Source organism: Dendrobates tinctorius, unplaced genomic scaffold (assembly GCF_039654945.1).
Source record: "Dendrobates tinctorius isolate UK_male_01 unplaced genomic scaffold, ASM3965494v1 ptg000083l, whole genome shotgun sequence".
Lineage (NCBI taxonomy): Eukaryota > Metazoa > Chordata > Amphibia > Anura > Dendrobatidae > Dendrobates > Dendrobates tinctorius.
Window position 1 is genome coordinate 32,008,406 of NW_027361751.1, and position 22,283 is coordinate 32,030,688.

At 43.8% G+C, this 22,283-nt stretch overlaps 1 protein-coding gene across 3 annotated transcripts in view; it reads left to right on the plus strand.

The window, feature by feature from the left end:
- The window catches only part of ELOVL7 (ELOVL fatty acid elongase 7), a 60,200-nt gene extending 54,076 nt beyond the window's left edge, over positions 1-6,124 (plus strand). For all 3 annotated transcript variants that reach the window (XM_073584281.1, XM_073584279.1, XM_073584280.1), the window contains exons 6-8: positions 313-418; positions 3,646-3,782; positions 5,392-6,124. In XM_073584281.1, the coding sequence (XP_073440382.1) occupies positions 313-418; positions 3,646-3,782; positions 5,392-5,655 (507 nt within the window). In that variant the 3' untranslated portion in view covers positions 5,656-6,124. The remainder of the gene's footprint in view (positions 1-312; positions 419-3,645; positions 3,783-5,391) is intronic.
- The last annotated feature ends 16,159 nt before the right edge of the window (positions 6,125-22,283 follow it).

The window sequence follows — 22,283 nt, forward strand, 5'->3', positions numbered from 1 at the left end:
TCATACCCCGGGTTCTCTGGATATTTCTTATTTTATACAGACCAGCAGCACAGCACACCCACATCTCCTACTCTCTGTGCCTGATGATCTAGATACCTCCGTATCCGTCACAAGATGGGACCATGTATCCACTGGATGGTAATAATTTCCAATCAGAAATCTTGAAATCTGGGAGAAATTGGTGCAAAAAAGTAATCATTTATTTAAATATTGAAATAATAAAAATATAACCTTCACGCATGGAGCCGAAATACCACTATATTAATGTATAATGTATTTATTAATGCAAACAATAAAATATTTCTTTTCCAGATCTTTTTTGTTTTACGTAAGAAGAACAGTCAAATCACTTTCCTCCATGTGTTTCACCACTCCATCATGCCGTGGACTTGGTGGTTTGGTGTGAAGTTCGCGGCTGGTGAGTTGATCCAGTTTACCAATAAGAGGAAAGAATAGTGGGTCGCCCTCCCAGGGCTGTGGAGTACTCGGTACCGGGCCGGTGTCTGCGGGATGTGTCACAGCAGCGGTGACCCGGTCCGTGGCCCTGGGCGCCCAATTAACAGGGGAAGATTGAATAGTGGAATGTAGTTAATGGAATAGTTCGTGACGCCACCTGTGGTGTTCGGCAAGTGAGATGTTAAGCCGATGCTGCGTGCAGATCCTCTGGGGCTGGTGGTGTGTTGCAGCCAAGATGGTGAAGCTCCCCACAGGTGAAGCTGTAGCCCCAGGGCAGTGTAGATGTAGGGGTAGAGGAGAGGCACAAGCGGTGTAGTAGCTGGTACCCAGGTGTAGCAGTGCTGGATGTGTTGGCGCAAGAATCAATGGAGGACACCAGGGCTTGTTGGTTCCAAAGCTTTACTCACAGTCTGTAGTACACACAGGTGCCTGCCTCCGTACTGTGTCCTCCGGGTCAGAGACTCAATCAACCTCCAGGCCAGATGGAATGCTCCCTTACAACACTCCGCCAACATGTACCTTTCTGAACGTTTCCTCTTATAGCGCCTTTAAGTGTGAAGTACTCCCAGTACTGAGTTACACTGGAGTGCCTCCTGACAGATGTTCCCAAGAACTCTACTTGTACGGCAGACAGCTGTAGCCTGCTTCGGGGTCTCCTTACTCCTGAGTCCCGGCTCACTATCCATGTTGCTGTTGTGCCCCCAAGTCTTAGATGGGAGTAGTGCATTTACAGCCCACTACTCCACCGGTGTCTGCTGCAGGACCATTAGCATCCATACAACCTCGGGGACCGGGCCCCGGCCTTGCGCTTAGAACTTCTAGGCAGGGTTCTCCTCTAACCCACGTCCTCTGTTTCCTTTTACTCCTTCGTTCCATACTAATCTCTCCTTCTCATGGAAGATTAGGTTTCAGTTCAATGTCTTTCTCCTTCTTTCCTTTCCCGTGCCAGCAGACCCAGGTCACTGAGGTCTGCTGCAGCACCTCCTTCCTCCATCCCTCTCCCAGGGACCTTCTTTCCTCACTCCTCTCTGAGTGACTCTCCGATTCACACTGACTGACTGACCCTAACCCTTCTCGCTCTTTTATGTATTCTAACTCCACCCGCCTCCCAGCACGTTTCGTGTTCCAAGCAGGGAGCCACCAAAGGTGCTCTGCTACACTCCAAGCAGGGAGCCGCAATGTGGCTTTGCTGAACTACTGTGTTGTGTGGGATGCAGATGTTGGAGCGTTGTCAGGAGCCTCCAACTTACCTGGATGGTGAGGCACCACACCTCAGGAGGAGGTGCAGTACCTCTGTGGCAACTGAGCCTCAGGGGCGCCACAATAGCATTGAACTCACCGATCCTGGTGAAAAAGTCCACTTTATTTAGCAATCAACGTTAAAACGTCATGGCCAGGAGGTTGGAGGGAGGAGTGAGCAATGTCTGACGATGGCCGTTTCGTGCTTACAAGCACTTCGACAGTGCTACCGTAGTAAGCATGAAACGGCCATGGTCAGACATTGCTCGCTCCTCCCTCCAACCTCCTGGCCATGACGTTTTAATGTTGATTGCTAAATAAAGTGGACTTTTTCACCTGGATCTGTGAGTGCTATGCTATTCTTTCCTCTTATTGGATCCATACATTGTGTTTTCTGCACTAGCACCCGAGATCTCGGGGTTCAACCTCCACGAGCAGTATGGACATGAGTCTCACATCGGCAGTAGTATTGGCAGTGCCGACTTGCTTTTCCTTTTACACGTTTGATCCATTTTACCATACACCGCTCATGGGCAGGTTTGGTTCAGTTTATGGAAATTCTCAGATCCTTTTTTCTAATGTCATTTACAAGATGTTTCCAGATAATTAAAATGTATTCAATGATGTAACATTAAGGTCACAGCTGGAGTCTACCAGTCCTGATTTTCTTGTACGATACTCGTATGTATGGGAATGGAGACCTCTGTGATCAGTGAAAAATTCCATTTTTGCTGTTTCCCCAATATTCCTGGCACCGCAGTTTTCAAGTAAAGTCCAAGGATTGCAGGACGATCAAATCATCCTACATGATCTATAATCTCCGTATGTGCTATCAATTATGTCTAATCATCCAACATTCTGGACATCGATTGTCACGTACTGATCCATCCAACGTCTGAATGTGGTCTTGGGGCGCATTCACACATCAGTGACTTTTCATCAGTATTACTATGCCAAAACCAGTAGTGACATCAAAACCCAGAACAGGTGTCAGTCTTTCAGCTCCTGGTTTTGATGAGCCGGGAAGAAACAAAACTTTTGTCATTCTTGCATAGTTACTGTGATTGGTGTGACAGGCCATAACAGTGATCATCTAATCGGCACTGGACCACACATGGCATTGCAAATCTTGTACAACAGAATGTAGTGGTGATTTTCGTTCACATTAATGATATTGATACTTAAAGGGTTATTCTCATCTCTAGCATCCTGTCCCAATATGTAGCAGGTGTAATAGTAGTAGTAATAATAATCACAAATAACTCAAATTAGAAAGGTAGTATGGTTCTTCTGATTAGCTATGTGTTTCTCCCATTTGCAGGGAATTGCAGTACCTTAGGTATCCATGGTTACGACCGACCACTTTCGCTATGTGTGGTCGTAAACCTGGATACCTAAGCTACTGCAAAGTTAGTATACACCTGCTATATTATGCCTAATCAGAAGAACTGTACTACATTTATAATTGAAGATGTGGGTGCAACTGACCCTCCAGAGTTGATTTTTTTTGCTATGATTATTATTATTACACCTGCTACATATTGGGATAGGATCTTGGAAATGGGAATACCCCTTTTTAATGAAGTTTTTAGTATAAAGGAAGGACAAAAACAAATCTAGCAGAAACCTTTAAATTGCCATTGGTGTAAAAAATCAGCAGAAGACATAACATTAATGTGATTTGAAGTAGTTTGAACATTTGTTCAAAAGGAACTTTTTTTAATTTATTTTTTAAAGAAATTCGAAAACTGATGTAAGAAAAGAAGGCAAAATGGCCAAAAACAAGAGTGAATTCTACTTCTAATTTCTTTTACACCTGTAAACCATGTCTCCAAATGTTGACAATTACTTCGCTGATGATGATCTGCTATTTCGCACACTAGGTAGGATGACTTTTTATAGCCTTCTAGTCCCCGCATGTAATTTCGTTCCATGTCTGCTCCCGTTTAGGTGGTTTGGGCACATTCCATGCGCTGGTGAACTGTGTGGTGCATGTGATCATGTACAGCTACTATGGCCTCTCTGCATTGGGACCTGCCTATCAGAAGTTCCTGTGGTGGAAGAAGTACATGACCTCTATACAACTGGTACGTTTCACCCTTCACCCAGTTTGATGACATATTGTGATAGATGAAAGGCATTTGGTGAGCGTGCTTAGCATTTCAATGCTGGTGGTTGTTCGCTGCTACTACTTTAGTCGGCTGACAATTGTCCTTGTGGGGTAATGTAAATACTTTCTTTGAGTGATTAGAATAATGAAAAACACTTAATTTTACTAGAGTTTATAGGAGTTTGAGGGCAAACCCTCTTATTGAAGGGACCCAAGTATGGAAACTACATTTCAAGACTTTGCTCCATTGGGAAAAATATATGCAAAATATCTCATACCAGCAAGATCCATGTGTAGGCAACTGTTTCAGGGTTTGTGCCCCTCATCAGGACAAAGACATGGCCGACAGAATGAGATTAGTTTGCTGCAGCTTAGGGAGGAGTATCTGCTCACTTTGAAGAAACCTAACTATGATTTTATAAACTTTCCTTATCAACAGGCAATGTGGTATTAAACATAACTCTCCTTTCACATCCCATATCATCCCTGTGCCACCGCTTCGGCCACTCCTGCCCATCCCGCAGCAGGTCAAGTGCTGTACATATTTCATGTGACCACAATACATGTAACACTTGGGACCAGTGATTGGCTGCAGCAGTCATGGGAATGATGTACAGCATGTGACCAGTTATCTATGAAAATTTGTGCCTTTGATTTCTTCTTACTGGTACTTTTTAACATTCATTTTCAGGGCAAATGTTCAATTCTGATATGTAGTTATTTTTGGCGGAATATATTTTGACCGTGGATTCCATGTGACTGGGCCTCAAAGTTCTTTGTTGCCTATAGCAACCAATCAGGTTTCATGTTTTTAAAGGTAATTGTGATTGGTTGCTATGGGCAACAGACTATTTCAAGGAATGTCTAAAACAGACCAGCATTCATACACTGGTATTAATCAGGTGGACACTTGAGGAAGATGCACCAAATCCATTGAGGCACACGTCTCAATAGATTTGGTGTATCTTGAGCTTTTTGTGCTCTCAAACCAAAATCGACAACAGCTATGACCCTGTCCTTCCTTATACTAAACCCTACCACTTTTTAGAAGTGTTGAGGGAGGTGGAAAAGGTGCAAAATGTTGCAACTTTTTCTACAAGCAATATGTGTCTGGCACCCACATTGAGAGCCCCAGTGCCAGGAGGAAAAGTCTGCAACATTCGGGTTTCAGTGGTGCCGGTGAGGCTTCAGTCACTGCTCCATATATAGAGAGCGGTGGTTGTACCCGAACTCCCGGCACTGACTGACAGCAGCTCAGCATTAGGGCCGGCTGTCAGTCAGTGCCGGGGGGGCGTGATTACAGCTGCCGCTGTGTATACACAGACCGGTGACTGAAGGCGCACCGATACGCTCCTATCCTGAATCTGGAACGCTGCCAAGAGGAGCATCAAGTTAATTTCCTCCCGGTAGCAGGGCTCTAAGTGCGGGCAATGGGCAGGTTCAGAACGCTACTAGCCTGCAGATTAACCCTGTATTTGCAGGTTAATGGTGTTTATTTCAAGTGACCAGTTCCCTTTTAAATCTGATACAATGATGCTGATACATGGTATTAACTTTTTCCTCCTTTTTTTTTTTTCTCCCCTAAGACACAGTTTCTCATGGTCACCTTCCATATTTCGCAGTTCTTCTTCATGAAAGATTGTCCGTATCAGTTCCCGGTCTTCCTATACATCATCTGGCTGTATGGAGTCATCTTCTTGGTCCTGTTCCTCAATTTTTGGTTTTATGCATACATTAAGGGGCAAAGGCTTCCAAAAGCCCATCAGAATGGGAAAACCCATCAAAATGGGAAAGCCCATCAGAATGGGAAAGCCCATCAAAATGGATATGCAAAAGACAAGCACCATTGACCACACAAGAAGCTCCCCGGCTGTACCGGGCCATAGTACTGTGAATTACTTGACAATCAAGCATACACTGGCTACCAATAAAAACAAAATTTTTGCACTTATTTTTTTTCAAGAAGTCGTCAGACCTGTATTTTTACTGTAATTTATTTAGGATTGTATGCTGATGACAAAACGACAAATGTACATATATTTATCTATTAGTTGCCCATGAAACTGAATACTTGACCTTTTGTACACACGGATAGATATGAGAAGTATTTTTTTACTTTGATAAATCCCTATGAACCACAAACCAAAGCGATGCGAATGTCTGAGGCATCTGCCTTGAATGGATGACCATGAAAGATTGTCCCATTTCTGAGACATGACAAAGGCTGTAATAAATGCATCCAATGCTGCAAGCCAGCACCAAATATTCAATTTTGTATGAATTGTGCCAAAATAAAAAAATGTCTAAATCTGCCTGGAATCTTGTGTAATGACAGATATATTTGTGGGTGTAAAACAATAGTACATGGAAATTCCAAATGGCACAATCTATTACACCTTACCAATGCATACAATGGTGAGATTGACACATACAAAAAAGGATACATGGGCAAGGACGGCAAAATATTTTAAGGCTGTGTTCATGGAGTGCCCGCCCGGGCCGTGGGATACTCAGTACCGGGCCGCTTCTTAAAGGAACAGTGTCACAGCGGCGGTGACCTGGTCCATGGCCCTGGGCATCCAGTAAAAGGGGTATATTTACAAGAGATGAAAAATAGAGTTTTTGTAATAAGTGTTCGTGACGCCACCTGTGGTTTCTGTTCAGAAGTGACAAGCGGCGCAGTGCAGATCCTCAGGGACTGATGGTGTGATACAGCAGAGCTGGAATAGTTCTCCACTAGCAGAACTGTTGTCCCAGGGCAGTAGTTATTATTAAAGATGTTATGTTTGATGCTGTTAGATGTAGCAGTGCTGAGTGAGTGTTGAGGAAATAATTCAGAGGACACAGCTGGGTGTAGTTCCAAAGGTTTAATCACAGTTCTGGTGCGCACAGATGCCTGCTTGGTGCCATGTCCTTAAGGTGAGGGGCTCAGTCAACTCCCAGTCAGAGCACACCTTTCTAGCACTACCTTCAGTATATGCCTTTCTTGGCCATCTCACTGTGTTGCCTTCTTCCTACGTAACACCTCAGTCAGTATCCCAGACCAGCAGCCGCGGACCTTATCGGATAACGTTCTCAGTTCGTTTCCTTGTTCCCTTTTGGCTGCCTTTCCGGCAAAGATAACTGTGGTTAGTGCCTGTGGCCCCTAAAGTTGCCACAGCTGTCAGCTTGCTAGCTGAGTTCTGTTGTCTACTCCACTAGGCTAAGGGGCCGAGACCCTTCTGCAACCTGATCCCTCCAGCTGACGGCCATCAGCGTGGAACGAGCCCCACGGGTGGCTCTTGCCCAGCCCGTACCGCTGGGATCCCTTCCCTCTACAGGGAGCTTCTTCCAGCAGCTCCTCACAACCAGGAGCTGCTCTATCTGCGTCCTTCCACCTCTGCCCCTACGGGAAGACTGTCCTATCTTCCTTCTGTTTTCCCGCTCTAACCCTCAAGCTCCACCCACCTCCCAACACCCTTTATGACCCAAGCACTCTGTGCGCATCTACTCTCCCTCCAACTGGCTGTCACTTACCGCCCTCCAGGGTCAGCCATCACCTTCTTTGACCACTTCACCACCTGGCTACTTAATTTCCTTTCCGCTGACATCCCCACTATCATCTTGGGTGACTTCAACATCCCCATTGACACTTCCCTGTCAGCTGCCACTAAGCTTCTATCTCTCACTTCCTCCTTTAGCCTCAATCAATGGTCTTCTGCAGCCACTCACAAAGATGGCCACACACTGGATCTCATCTTCACCCACCTCTGCTCCCTATCTAACCTCTCTAACTCACTTCTACCTCTTTCTGACCACAACCTACTTACATTCTCTTCCCTCTCCAGGTCCACAATCCCCACCCCACAAACTTGCACACCCTCGCAGAAATCTTAAGCATCTCAATCTACACTCACTTTCTGAATCCCTTCTCCCTCTTACAGACATAAGTTCCCTACACAATGCTGCCGCTCTATATAACACAAGAGCTGCAGCTCTCGAATCTGTTGCCCCTCTCACACATACCAAAGCTCACAAAATCAACAGACATCCCTGGCAAACCAGCCTGACCAAAGGACTGAGTCTGGCTTCCAGGGTTGCTGAGCGGAGATGGAAAAGATCCCACTCCAACGAAGACTTCATCGCATTCAAACAGTCCTTCACTACTTTCAAGGTCACACTCGCTGCAGCAAAACAAACCTACTTCTCTTCTCTCATATGCTCCCTGTCTCATAATCCTAAAGAGCTGTTCAACACCTTCAAATCTCTCCTCCATCCCCCAGCACCTCCTCCCTCTCAGCTCATCTCAGCTGAAGACTTTGCCTCATTTTTCAAGCAGAAGATTGATAACATCAGAGACAGTTTTGGTCGACAACCCCCAGAGCCCTTTCTCCCAACTACACAATCCTCCTCCTCCTTCTCCACCATTACAGAAGATCGACTCTCCACTCTACTTTCAAGATCACACCTCACCACCTGTGCGCTTGACCCAATCCAATTCCAAACCACACCACAGTGTTCATCCCAACGCTAACCCATCTCTCCAACCTATCACTAACAACTGGTGGTTTCCCCTCAATGCTTCAAACATGCCTCAATCACACCTATCCTCAGAAAGCCCTCTCTTGACCCATCCTTTATCTAGCTAGCACCCTATATAATTTCTCCCCTATGCCTCAAAACTACTGGAACAACATGTCCATCTTGAACTGTCCACCCACCTCTCTTGTTCCCTCTTCGACCACTTACAATCTGGCCGCACTGCTCCACTGAAACTGCCCTAACAAAGGTCACCAATGACCTATTAACCGCCAAGACCAAGTGACACTACTCCTGTCCTCCTCCTGCAACTGTCCTCTGCCTTTGACACAGTGGACCATTCCCTATTACTACAGGCCCTCTCATCTCTTGGCATCACTAACTTGGCCCTATCTTGGATCTCGTCATACCTAACAGACCAGACATTCAGTGTCTCCCACTCGCACACCACCTTCGCACCTCACCCCCTATCTGTCGGAGTCCCGCAAGGTTCAGTTCTAGGTCCCCTGCTCTTCTCCATTTAAACCTTTGGCCTGGGACAGCTCATAGAATCTCACGTCTTGCAGTATCATCCCTATGGTGACGACACACAGATCTACTTCTCTGGACCAGATATCCCCTCTATACTAACCAAAATCCCACAACGTCTGTCTGCTATGTCATCCTTTTTCTCTGCTAGATTTCTAAAACTTAATATGGACAAAACAGAATTCATCTTTCCCCCATCTCACGCGATTTCCCCCCCCCCCCAGCAGACCTATCCATTAAAGTATATGGCTGCCTACTCTCCCCAGTCCCACAAGCTTGCTGCCTCGGGGTAATCCTTGACACTGATCTCTTTCAAACCACATATCCAAGCCCTTTCCACTTCCTGCCAACTTCACCTCAAAAATATTTCACGGATATGTACATTCCTCATCCGAGAATCTGCAAAAACCCTAGTCCATACCCTCATCATCTGCCACCTTGACTATTTCAACCTCCTGCTATGTGTCCTCCCCTAACACTCTCGTACCCCTCCAACCTATTCTAAACTCTGAGAATAAATATATATCTTATAGCGGCGCAAGTATATATTATCTACTGGATCAGCTGCAAGTACAGGGGCTCCCACCACAGAGAGAGAAAACGGACAATAAAAATGTATAAACGTATACAAAATGTACTCGCGCTATGATTCAGACATATAAACACAAATACTGATAAACGTGAAATACGTTTGGTGGTGTGGTAGACTTTCAAACAAGGTGTCAGTTCAAGAGAAGCCGTACGGGGCCCCTAGCCTCACCGGGAGGCTGACATGACAGGGTCTAGTGGGAATAGCGTGAGCGTCCAGGATCTGGGCTGGTTAGGGGTTAATAACTTTAGGAGGTGTGACTTTGGGGGGTATTTCCTGCGTGGGTTTAGGTGAGAGGAGGGGTTAAACTGGGGAGGGTGCAGGACTCTGGGGGGGAGGAGTTGGAGGACCAGTATATAGGGTCCGGCCATCTTAGAACAGGAGCCATTTTAGGTACCACCCCCCCCCCCCAGACTGTTAAAGAAGAAGCTCCCACCCACCCGCCCTTTATGTTTAAGGTTATTGGAGCGGGGATTTCTAGGTCATTTTTTGTCAAGGGGTAATTTTTACTTATTTTATGTGGGTTGGTTGTTTCCTAAATTCAGTGAGGTATACTGGGAGGACTTTAACGCTATATTGATTTGTCATGGCAGCGGGGCCTGGGGGGTGGTCCTCGAAGTCAGTGTATCTTTGGAATGGTGAAGTGGTGGGGGGGATCTTAACAGGTCCTGGACTCCCTATGGAGGAATTTAAGTGGACTGGGTGAATTAATCCCGTGGAATGGATAATCAGGGGACCCGTGATGGGTTCGGTTTGGCAGGGTTGATTACGGTATGCCTCAGAGCTGGTGTTGAGTGGCTGGGGGTAAGACTCAACCTGGGGCCCTGGTGGAACTTTCTGAGAATTGGTGGCTTTCTAACTTTGGGGCTTCGAGGACCGCCTCCTATGGTAAAATTGTTTGGCTTTAAAATGTTAAATAAATGTTTGTAATACTTGTTAATAAAAGGCTGCTGTGGCCATTAAATCCATTAGTTGTCTGGTGTATTTAATGGGGGGAGGTGTTTTTCGTAATAACTGGTAGGTGGTGATCATGCAAGGGTAATTATGGGCTTGTTTCAAGCTCACTTGAATCACGAGTACCCTCATGTCATGAGTTGGACATAATCTCAGTGTGGCAAACTAAAATGGAGGGATAAATTAGTTAAACTGCTGCTAGAAAATGGGGTATGCAGTAATAAAAATAAGGAATGACACAATATAGCCACTGACAATGTGCCTTTGTACCTGTGCAACTGGGCAAAATATGCGGATTAATAGCCCAGAAGTGCAGCAAGGTGCGCTCAGTTGTAAAGTGAATCCAGAAAACCACGCTAGGAAATCACAACAAAAGAATAAAAAAATTCAGTGCTGCAGAGTTATGCAGCTAAATTAAGAGACTGATGTCAAAGTGCCAATAGTGCAGCTAAAGGAGTTGATGAGCAACAGCTGGCAAAAGTTCAGCAATCAGATACCTGCAATTGGAAGCGTGGAGTAACGAGGGTACGATGATTAAAATATTTAGTGAGTACTTAGCTTGAGCTTTTCGGCTGCTGTACCAGAAGTAGATCCAAGAGCGCCGCCCCGCTGAGCTGGCTGCTGGAGCGCGGGTACCCGCGATGAACACTAGCAGGACTTGCGTGACGTATTCGGGTCACATGACTCTCGCGGTCATGTGGTGCCCAGAGAGCAGCTACAGTGTGCAACAGGAGCCAAGAAACCTACGGGTTTCGGAATTCTGCGGATTCCTTCATCTAAACTCTGCTGCGCGACTAATCCACCTGTCCCCCCTCTGTTCTCCAGCCTCTCCCCTCTGTCAATCACTGCACTGGTTTCCCATTACCCAAGTACTCCAGTTCAAAACCCTAACCATGGCATACAAAGCCATCCACAACCTGTCCCCTTCATTAGCTCTGACCTCGTCTCACAGTACTTTCCTACACACAACCGCCGATCCTCACAAGCTCTCCTCTATATCCCTCTTATATCCTCTTCCCACAATAGCATACAAGATTACTCCCGCGCATCCCCCCTACTCTGGGACTCTCTACCACATATCAGACTCCCGACTACCAAGGAAACCTTCAAAAAGAACATGAAGACCTACCTCTTCCGACAAGCCTACAACCTGCAGTAACCACCAATTGACCAAGCCACTGCACGACCAGATCTACCTTTGCCTACTGTATCCTCACCCATCCCTGGTAGATTGTGAGCCGTCGTGGGCAGGGTCCTCTCTCCTCTAAGACCAGTCGTGACTTGTATTGTTTAAGATTACTTTACTCGTTTTTATTATGTATACCCCTTCTCACATGTAAACCACCATGGAATAAATGGCGCTATAATAATATCAAACACTGATTTTTCAGAAAGGAAGGATTAGACTACACATGTAAAGGTATTGATGGATTTTTCAAAGAGCTCCATGCACATATGATTAGTTTGGGGTGTGAAAGCTTGCTGACAGATTTCTTTAAAGGCTCACTCTGCAAGAGCAGTAATAGTCTTCAGATTTTCCTAGCATGGATGTGGTCACATCCTCACAGAAGCTAACTGCTGATTTACGCAGCCTAAACTAAACGCATCATGAGTTTGAGTGAGACTATCATTTCAGGTAGGTATATTTTACTTTTAAAGTCGAAGCATTCCACAGAAAACACGTTTATAAGCTTGCCGGGAACCATAAAGCTCAGGTGACCATTCCAAGAGGCTGGACCATGGTGGCTTTTCCTTACCTTGTTCCCCTTAAGTGACAGGTCACTCCTTATATATGTGTATAGGAAAAGACTGGTCATTCAAGCAAATGTGAGCAGGGAGAAGCCGCTTGGGAGCAGCATGGCAACAACGTCCTTCATCCTCCCATGATGACTTTGATAGTTGATGCACTTTAAAATCACTTCATTAGAAATTAGCCTTTGTATGATCATTATTCACACTAGTCAGGATCTGGTGTAAATAATGACGATTAGGGATCAGTGAACGTGATCGGTGATATTCGGATATTACTGGAGTATCTGAGAACTCGGATGTGCTTGGCACATGTGCTTGGATGTGCTTAGCTGGTATTCGTATTTGAAGCTCGAATCCCTACCCCAAATATTTGGCACCTGTTAGACATCTAATAGGAATGCGGAAATTCCCTGCCATCTGGGTAGTGGTATTACTGTGATTGGCTGGCTGCATTTACCTCATTAGAGGTTATAAAAGGACAGGCACCGCCATGTTTGGCTCACTAACGCCATTGCACAGCTCAGGAATAGTTCTGATTGAAGGGACAGAGCATTTATTCAGACGTGTGCACAGTTTAATCGGAGTCCTCTATTGTTGCTACTGGATCTGATGCTGATCCCTTCTAAGGGCTAATCATGTGCTTTGCTGTTTTTATCAGATACATTCTGCATTTAGCCTAGGGTAAGTTGCAGGAGCATGGAGAGTGGTGGAATACAGCCTCTAGGCAGGGCTTATAGCTTTTGCAGTTTGTTGCTAAATATATAGCTGCTGCACATGACCACATTATTTATTTTTCCATAGTTTAATGTGGTTAGTGTTACATTACGGTGGTATATAAAACTCCAAAAAAGAAAGTTCAAAAAATTTTTCCTTGATACATTTAGTCATCCGTACAGTTTAACATGCTCTGTACAAAACTATAGTGGTTTAAAATTTTTAAAAACTGCTTGGTCTGCTACAGTTCACCAGATTTTTTTGGTTCACTAAAAAAAATGTTGGTTCAATTAATAAAGGAAACTTGGTTTACAGAGACCTAGCAACCAGAAAATGTGTGAGACATGCAGTAAGGGACTGGGAAGTGAAAGAGTTGATGGTGCACGCAGACGCCGAGGATGTGGGATAGGTGTGACTACACCGGTTGCTGGAGAACAAGAAACACGTCAATCTAGAGCACATAGCCTCATGTCTCATTTTGAAGGGAGGCATGGGGCACCATTTTTCAGTGCAAACATGTGGTTTGTTGCATAGCAGATAATGCTTCCAGCATGCTTGCCAGTACCACCCATTCTTCCACACTGTCCAGCCTCACCAGCCAACAGTCTGGATCACTTAATCCTCACCCTGATCATCTTTCCTCCCCACCATGTTGAGTCCCAGGAGATCAGTGATCCCACATTAGGACAGTCCGAGGAACTCTTTATATCATAATTTCTTCATTGTAGTCTCTCACCCTGCAGGTTCCAAGAGGGACAGGAGGAGATTCTGTGTAGTGATGCACAAAATTTAGAGCAACCACTTTCAGAAGAACATGACGTTGGGGAAAGGTAAATTTTGTCCCAGGAGATAGATGATGATGAGACACAGTTGCCGATAAGTCAGGTTGTTAAGTCACCAAGTCAGGAAGACCAGGGTGTGGTGGAAGACAATATTTTGGATGACTAAGTTGCCAACCCAGCCTGAGAAGCTGGCATGTAGGGTGAGGCCAACAGTGCTGAGGGGGAAGGATCAGTAGCACAGAAACATGCAGGAAGAGGCAGTGGGTTGACCAGAGAGAGAAGGTGGGCAACTGTTCCGCAAAGCACCGACACTTGTGAATTTCTCAGTCATAGAGTTGGATGTTCTCCAGTCTGGGACTTTTTTTAAGAGAGTTTTGAGACAAAAAATGGTAATTTGTAACCTATGCCATGCCAACATCAGCAAGGGCCTGACCACTAAGAGCCTAACCACCACCAGCATTATCAGGCACATCATCTATGCACCTGACTCAGTAGGCTGTACATCTGGGTCCACAATTGGTGCCAGCAGGTGACACCACTGCCTGTTCCCCAGTGCTTCCCAATCCCCTGTCTATGACATTGGCGCAGATGCCTCCCGCCTTGCACCTGTCGTTGCACATCCTGGGCACCATCATCAGACACTTCTAAAAAAACTTATCCCAGCACAGCGTTTGGCTGTCCCTACCCCAAGACTTGGAACAAAAAAAAGTCGGCTACAGCTGCCGCCTCTCTAGCAGTCTTGCAGCAGTGCTCCAGCAGCACATGCAAGTACCATCTCATTGAATGGTGTGCGACATCACCACGCTCTGGAACTCCACATTGCAATTGCTGGCAAGCAGCCAGTTGTCAAATATCAGCTCCAACAAACCCGTTGGTATTCTGGCCAGGTTCCGCACAAAACAACTGAAGAGTGGGAAATGATATCTGACATTTGTGCGGTTCTCTAAGACTTTGAGAACTGAGCAAAGCTGATGAGCGGCGCTGATGATCCCGTTTCTATGCCTACTTAAACTGTTTCACAATTAAAGCTGAAGCTTTGCATGTGTACCAGGTGTAGATGGAGGAAGACATGAAACGGGGAAATACTACTCAGCCCAGCCTCATCTCGTCTGATTAGCCCAGATTGAGTAACGCTGAGGAAGATGAGGAACAGGAGCTAGTCGCTGGCAGAACAGAGGTTAGTACCCACACAAGGTTTGTCCTGTCTCTAGTACGTGGATGGGCTCAGGAGGGGAATGAGGAGAAAAAGATGGAGGAGGAGGAGATGGAGAGTAGTCATTATGGTGGAGACAGGGAAGTGTTGGCTGTAGGGTGCTTGGCTTATATGGCTGACTTTATGTAACGCTGCCTTTCCTGTGACCCTCGCATTACATTCATCTTGGCCAAATAAGAGTTCTGGTTCTTTACCCTGCTAGATCCAAGCTACAAGGAGAACCTTGCATCTCACGCTGATAAAAATGAACAAAGCCTGGATTAGCCCCAACTTTTCCACACCACCAGTTGACATCAGCACATAAAGTGTTTCTAATCATCAACTACACTTTTAAAATATTTGAATGAGGCCTGCCAGTTCTTGCTTTCAAGGGTATATGGATGACTAGATGGCTCTCCTTATAATTTTTTCCTGGCTTTGCACTGTGTGCAAAACCTTTATGAGTGTAGAAGTTCCATAATTACACTTTCTTAATTTTTATGAGGCATTCCAGTTGGTGCCTTCCAGGGTGTATGGATGACCCAACTTATAATTTTTTTATGGCTTTGCACTGTGTTCAGATATTTTATGAGTGTAGGAATACTACAAATAAACTTTGTTCACTATATTTGAATGAGACACTACAGTTGGCGCCTTCAATTGTCTATGGATGACTCAGCTTGTAATTTTTGACAGGCTTTGCACTGTTTGCAGAGCTTTTATGAATGCGGGAGTGTGAAAATGACACTTTGTTCACAATATTTGAAGATACTGCAGTTATTGCCTTGAAGGATGTATAGATGACACTGGTTGTAATTTTTGGCAGGCTTTGCAATTAGTGCAGACCTGTTATGTGTGTAGACATACCACAATTACACTTTGTTCACAATATTTGAAGAAGTGCTTTCAAGGGTGTATGGATGACTCTGCTTGTAATTTTTGGCAGGCTTTGCACTTTATGAGTCTAGGAGTACACTACATGAGAATTTGAACAGAATGTGTATGAGGCTCTCCTTTATGCTTAACACAGGGTGTATCTGAGTCTCTCTTCCATCAAATTTTTGGCAGTTCTTGCTTCATAAATTACACTAAATTTCTAATTTTTTAATAAAGATTTCAGTTTTGGTTTACTTAAATTATTATTTTTTTAAAAATCCTTTTTAAATATTACCTTATATACATGTCTTTATACAGGAAGTAATGTTTCTTAACATTTTTTTCCTGTAAATTCCAATTTCTCGTCTATTTTGAAAGTTTTGCTGCCAGTCCTTAAAGTGGAGAAAAAGTGTGACCCCATCATTCTCAGCAGCGAACTGGGAGTCAGAGATGCTCACAGGGGTCTTCTCCATGCTGTTCTCCTTCCAGTGTGCACATTGTCCATCCATTTCAACATTTTTACTGCCCCCCCCCCCAGACCTCCTTGTAGGGTCTGCCTGAAAAATGCTTGGTTTTCCCATTGACTCCCATTATATTTGTTACTCAAAACCATAATCCGAGCATTAAGAATTGCATCCGAGCATTTTAGTGCTCGCTCATCCATTGTGATGATTTCTTTGCTGATGACCAACAGAAATGTATAATTACATGTTTGTTATGTTGAATAATGGGCCCCACAAATGTCATTCTTAGGCTACTTTCACACATCAGTTTTTTGCCGTCAGGCAGGATCCGGCTATTTTTAGAAAAAACGGATCCGGCATAAATTTTGGAGAACTGTAGAAACGGATCCGTTTTTTTGCTGGATCCGTCTAGCAGGTTATATCTGTTTCCTGGGGGCTGGCCAATTGGATCTGAGCATGCGCAGACTTAAAAAACCGGATCCGGTGGGTGGATCCGTCTTTTTCTGGATCCGGCGCATTCCGGCGCCCATAGACTTTCATTGTAGCAAAAAGCTGGAAGCGCCGGATCCGGCGCTTCCGGCTTTTTCGCCGGAGACAAAAAACGTTACAGTAGCCGTTTTTTCCAGACGCCGGAATGAGACAAGTAGCCGGATCCAGCAAAAAACGGATGAAACGCAATGCCATCCGGCGCGATCCGGCGCTAATGCAAGTCAATGTGGAAAAACTGGATCCGGCATTGCATTTTGCCGGATCTGGTTTTACAAAAAAAAGCCGGATCGCGCCTGACGGCAAAAAACTGATGTGTGAAAGAGGCCAGAGTGACCTGGATTTGGAAGTGAATTATGAAACTTTGAACAAGCAGATTTGCTTGAACCCCACATCGTTCTCAGTATTATAACACATGCCGGCCATGTCCTGGTGTAATCAAGAATGTCACTTGTCTTCTTTCTATTCTTAGGTCTCATGAGACCTCTAGTGGTAGCTGTCTATTACTACATCTTAATTTCCTTTAAAATGTTCTCTTTTATGTTCTGGTTCTTTAATTTTTAAGCACCAACTTGTGATTAATAGTGTTGAGCATTCCGATACCGCAAGTATCGGGTATCGGCCGATACTTGCTGTATCGGAATTCCGATACCGACTTCCGATATTTTTTCAATATCGGAAGTCGGCATCGGAATCGGAAGTTGAAGTTCAAAGTTGATTGACAGCCGAAATGACGTCATCATGATGCGCAGTGTGTGCGCATCATGATGCGCCGTCATTTCGGGCCTTCCGGGGGTGTCTGCCGGCCTGCCGGGGGGCTGTGCCGGCCTGCCGGGGAGCTGTGTGGACTGCCCGGGGTCTGTACCGGCCTGCCGGGGGGCTGTGCCGGCCTGCCGGGGGGCTGTGCTGATGTCCGGGGGTCTGTGCAAGCATCGTCCGATGGGACTATAAGTCCCATCTGGCGATGCCTGCTACCATGACAGTGATTGACACATTAGCCAATGATGGGACAGTAGTAGTCCCATCATCCGGCTAATGTGTTAAATGTTAAAAAAAAAAAAAAAAAAATACTACATACATACTACATACATACTACATGCTACATACATACTACATATATACTACATGCATGCTACATATATACTACATGCTACATACATACTACATATATACTACATGCATGCTACATACATACTGCATGCTACATACATACTACATACATACCACATATATACTACATACATACTACATGCATGCTACATACATACTACATACATACTACATACATACCACATATATACTACATACATACTACATGCATGCTACATACATAACACATACATACTACATGCATGCTACATACATACTACATGCTACATATATACTACATACATACTACATACATACTACATGCATGCTACATACATACTACATGCTATATACATACTACATATATACTACATGCATGCTACATACATACTACATACATACTACATGCATGCTACATACATACTACATGCTACATACATACTACATATATACTACATACATACTACATACATACTACATACATACTACATGCATGCTACATACATACTACATGCTACATACATACTACATATATACTACATGCATGCTACATACATACTACATGCTACATACATACTACATATATACTACATACATGCTACATACATACTACATGCTACATACATACTACATATATACTACATACATACTACATACATGCTACATACATACTGCATGATACATACATACTACATACATACTACATGCATGCTACATACATAACACATATATACTACATGCATGCTACATACATACTACATGCTACATACATACCACATACATACTACATACATGCTACATGCATGCTACATACATACTACATGCTACATACATACTACATATATACTACATGCATGCTACATATATACTACATGCTACATACATACTACATATATACTACATGCATGCTACATACATACTGCATGCTACATACATACTACATACATACCACATATATACTACATACATACTACATGCATGCTACATACATACTACATACATACTACATACATACCACATATATACTACATACATACTACATGCATGCTACATACATAACACATACATACTACATGCATGCTACATACATACTACATGCTACATATATACTACATACATACTACATACATACTACATGCATGCTACATACATACTACATGCTATATACATACTACATATATACTACATGCATGCTACATACATACTACATACATACTACATGCATGCTACATACATACTACATGCTACATACATACTACATATATACTACATACATACTACATACATACTACATGCATGCTACATACATACTACATGCTACATACATACTACATATATACTACATGCATGCTACATACATACTACATGCTACATACATACTACATATATACTACATACATGCTACATACATACTACATGCTACATACATACTACATATATACTACATACATACTACATACATGCTACATACATACTGCATGATACATACATACTACATACATACTACATGCATGCTACATACATAACACATATATACTACATGCATGCTACATACATACTACATGCTACATACATACCACATACATACTACATACATGCTACATGCATGCTACATACATACTACATGCTACATACATACTACATATATACTACATGCATGCTACATACATACTACATACTACATATATACTACATACATACTACATACATACTACATGCATGCTACATACATACTACATGCTACATACATACCACATACATACTACATACATACTACATGCTACATGCATGCTACATACATATTACATACATACTACATGCTACATACATACCACATATATACTACATACATACTACATACAATACATTCATACAATACATACATAGACATACAGTACATATAACATAGAGTAACATACTTACCAATACTTGTCACATTGTTCCCCGAAGCCATTGTCTTTTACGGAATAAATATTAACATAACAAACCACAAAAATACTCACCCACGATCCGAAGCAGTCCACGAGTGTGTCCCACGACGATCTTGGGTAGAGAACTGCAGCATCAGCTGATGCTGCCGTTCTCTACGGGCTGCAGGAATCCAATGACGGAAGGTAGGTATCCTTCCGCACTGTATTCCTCCGCCACTTAAAAAAAAAAAAGTCCCTAGTCTCACTTTATGCCGTTGCTGTGTGGGAATTTCCCACGCAGCAATGGCATAAAGTGAGACTAGGGACTTTTATTTTTTTTAAGTGGCGGAGGAATACAGTGCGGAAGGATACCTACCTTCCGTCATTGGATTCCTGCAGCCCGTAGAGAACGGCAGCATCAGCTGATGATGCTGTTCTCTACCCAAGATCGTCGTGGGACACACTCGTGGACTGCTTCGGATCGTGGGTGAGTATTTTTGTGGTTTGTTATGTTAATATTTATTCCGTAAAAGACAATGGCTTCGGGGAACAATGTGACAAGTATTGGTAAGTATGTTACTCTATGTTATATGTACTGTATGTCTATGTATGTATTGTATGAATGTATTGTATGTAGTATGTATGTAGTATGCATGTAGTATATATGTAGTATGTATGTAGCATGTAGTATGTATGTAGTATGTATGTAGTATGTATGTGGTATGTATGTGGTATGTATGTAGCATGTAGTATGTATGTAGCATGCATGTAGTATATATGTGTTATGTATGTAGCATGTAGCATGCATGTAGCATGTATGTAGTATGTATGTAGTATGTATGTGGTATGTATGTAGCATGTAGCATGCATGTAGTATGTATGTAGTATATATGTGGTATGTATGTAGCATGTAGTATGTATGTAGCATGCAGTATGTATGTAGCATGCATGTAGTATATATGTAGTATGTATGTAGCATATATGTAGTATGTATGTAGCATATATGTAGTATGTATGTAGCATGTAGTATGTATGTAGCATGCAGTATGTATGTAGCATGCATGTAGTATATATGTAGTATGTATGTAGCATATATGTAGTATGTATGTAGCATGTAGTATATATGTAGTATGCATGTTGCATGCATGTAGTATATATGTAGTATGTATGTTGCATGTAGTATATATGTAGTATGAATGTAGCATGTATGTAGTATGAATGTAGCATGTATGTAGTATGCATGTTGCATGCATGTAGTATATATGTAGTATGTATGTTGCATGTAGTATATATGTAGTATGAATGTAGCATGTATGTAGTATGTAGTATGAATGTAGCATGTATGTAGTATGCATGTTGTATGTATGTAGCATGTATGTAGCATGTAATTTTTTTTTTTTTTTTACATTCAACACATTAGCCGGATGATGGGACTACTACTGTCCCATCATTGGCTAATGTGTCAATCACTGTCATGGTAGCAGGCATCGCCAGATGGGACTTGTAGTCCCATCGGACGATGCCTGCACAGACCCCCGAAGCCTGTACAGCCCCCCGGCAGGCCGGCACAGCCCCCCGGCAGGCCGGCACAGCCCCCCGGAGCCTGTACAGCCCCCCGGCAGGCCGGCACAGCCCCCCGGCAGGCCGGCACAGCCCACCGGAGCCTGCACAGACCACCGGCAGGCCGGCACAGCCCCCCGGCAGGCCGGCACAGACCACCGGCAGGCCGGCACAGCCCCCCGGCAGGCCGGCACAGACCACCGGAGCCTGCACAGACCCCCTGGCAGGCCGGCACAGCCCCCCGAAAGGCCCGTACAGACCCCAGAGAGGCTGTACAAGGCAAAAACAGGGTTTTTCTTATTCCGATACCGGAAGTCCCATAGACTTGAATGGGAGTTCCGGTATCGGAATCGGCGATACCGATACTTTTTTTTAAGATCGGCCGATCCATTCCGATCCGATACTTTGAAGTATCGGACGGTATCGCTCAACTCTAGTGATTAATTTTCCACCACAGTAAAAAATTTAGAATTGAGAGTCCTCAGTGGTTGATACCTTTTAATGGCTAACTGAAAAGATGGTAACACATTGCAAGCTATCGAGACTAGTCAGTTCTCTTCATCAGGCATAGACTAATACAACATCTGACAATCACATATTTATGCACAACACAACACAGAAATAACGCAATAGGTAAGACAAGTGACGTGAAGCAGAATTATCATTATGGGAGAGTGCTAAACAGTTGTGGCCATAAATATTGGAACAGTTCATAGATAAGGAGTGTGAATAGATAGATAGATTAGGAGCTGCACGCAAATTACAACACTTACTACAAAAAATGCAATCTATTTTTCAGGACCCCCCCACTACTGTGTTTTAGGCAGCTCCCCCACTAGATCACAAAGCATCATGTTCAGGTACCAGATAAGTTGAAAAGCTGACCCTTGGGAAATTTACACCCGGGCATTAACTCAATTGCACAGTCATAACTCCTATGAGGAGGCAAAGACGCAGACTTAAGGCCCAATCACACACAGCGATCTCGACGATTTTATGACGCCACAGCGATCTCGCCAGCGATCTCGGTGTGTGTGACATGGATCAGCGACTGGCCCCCCTGC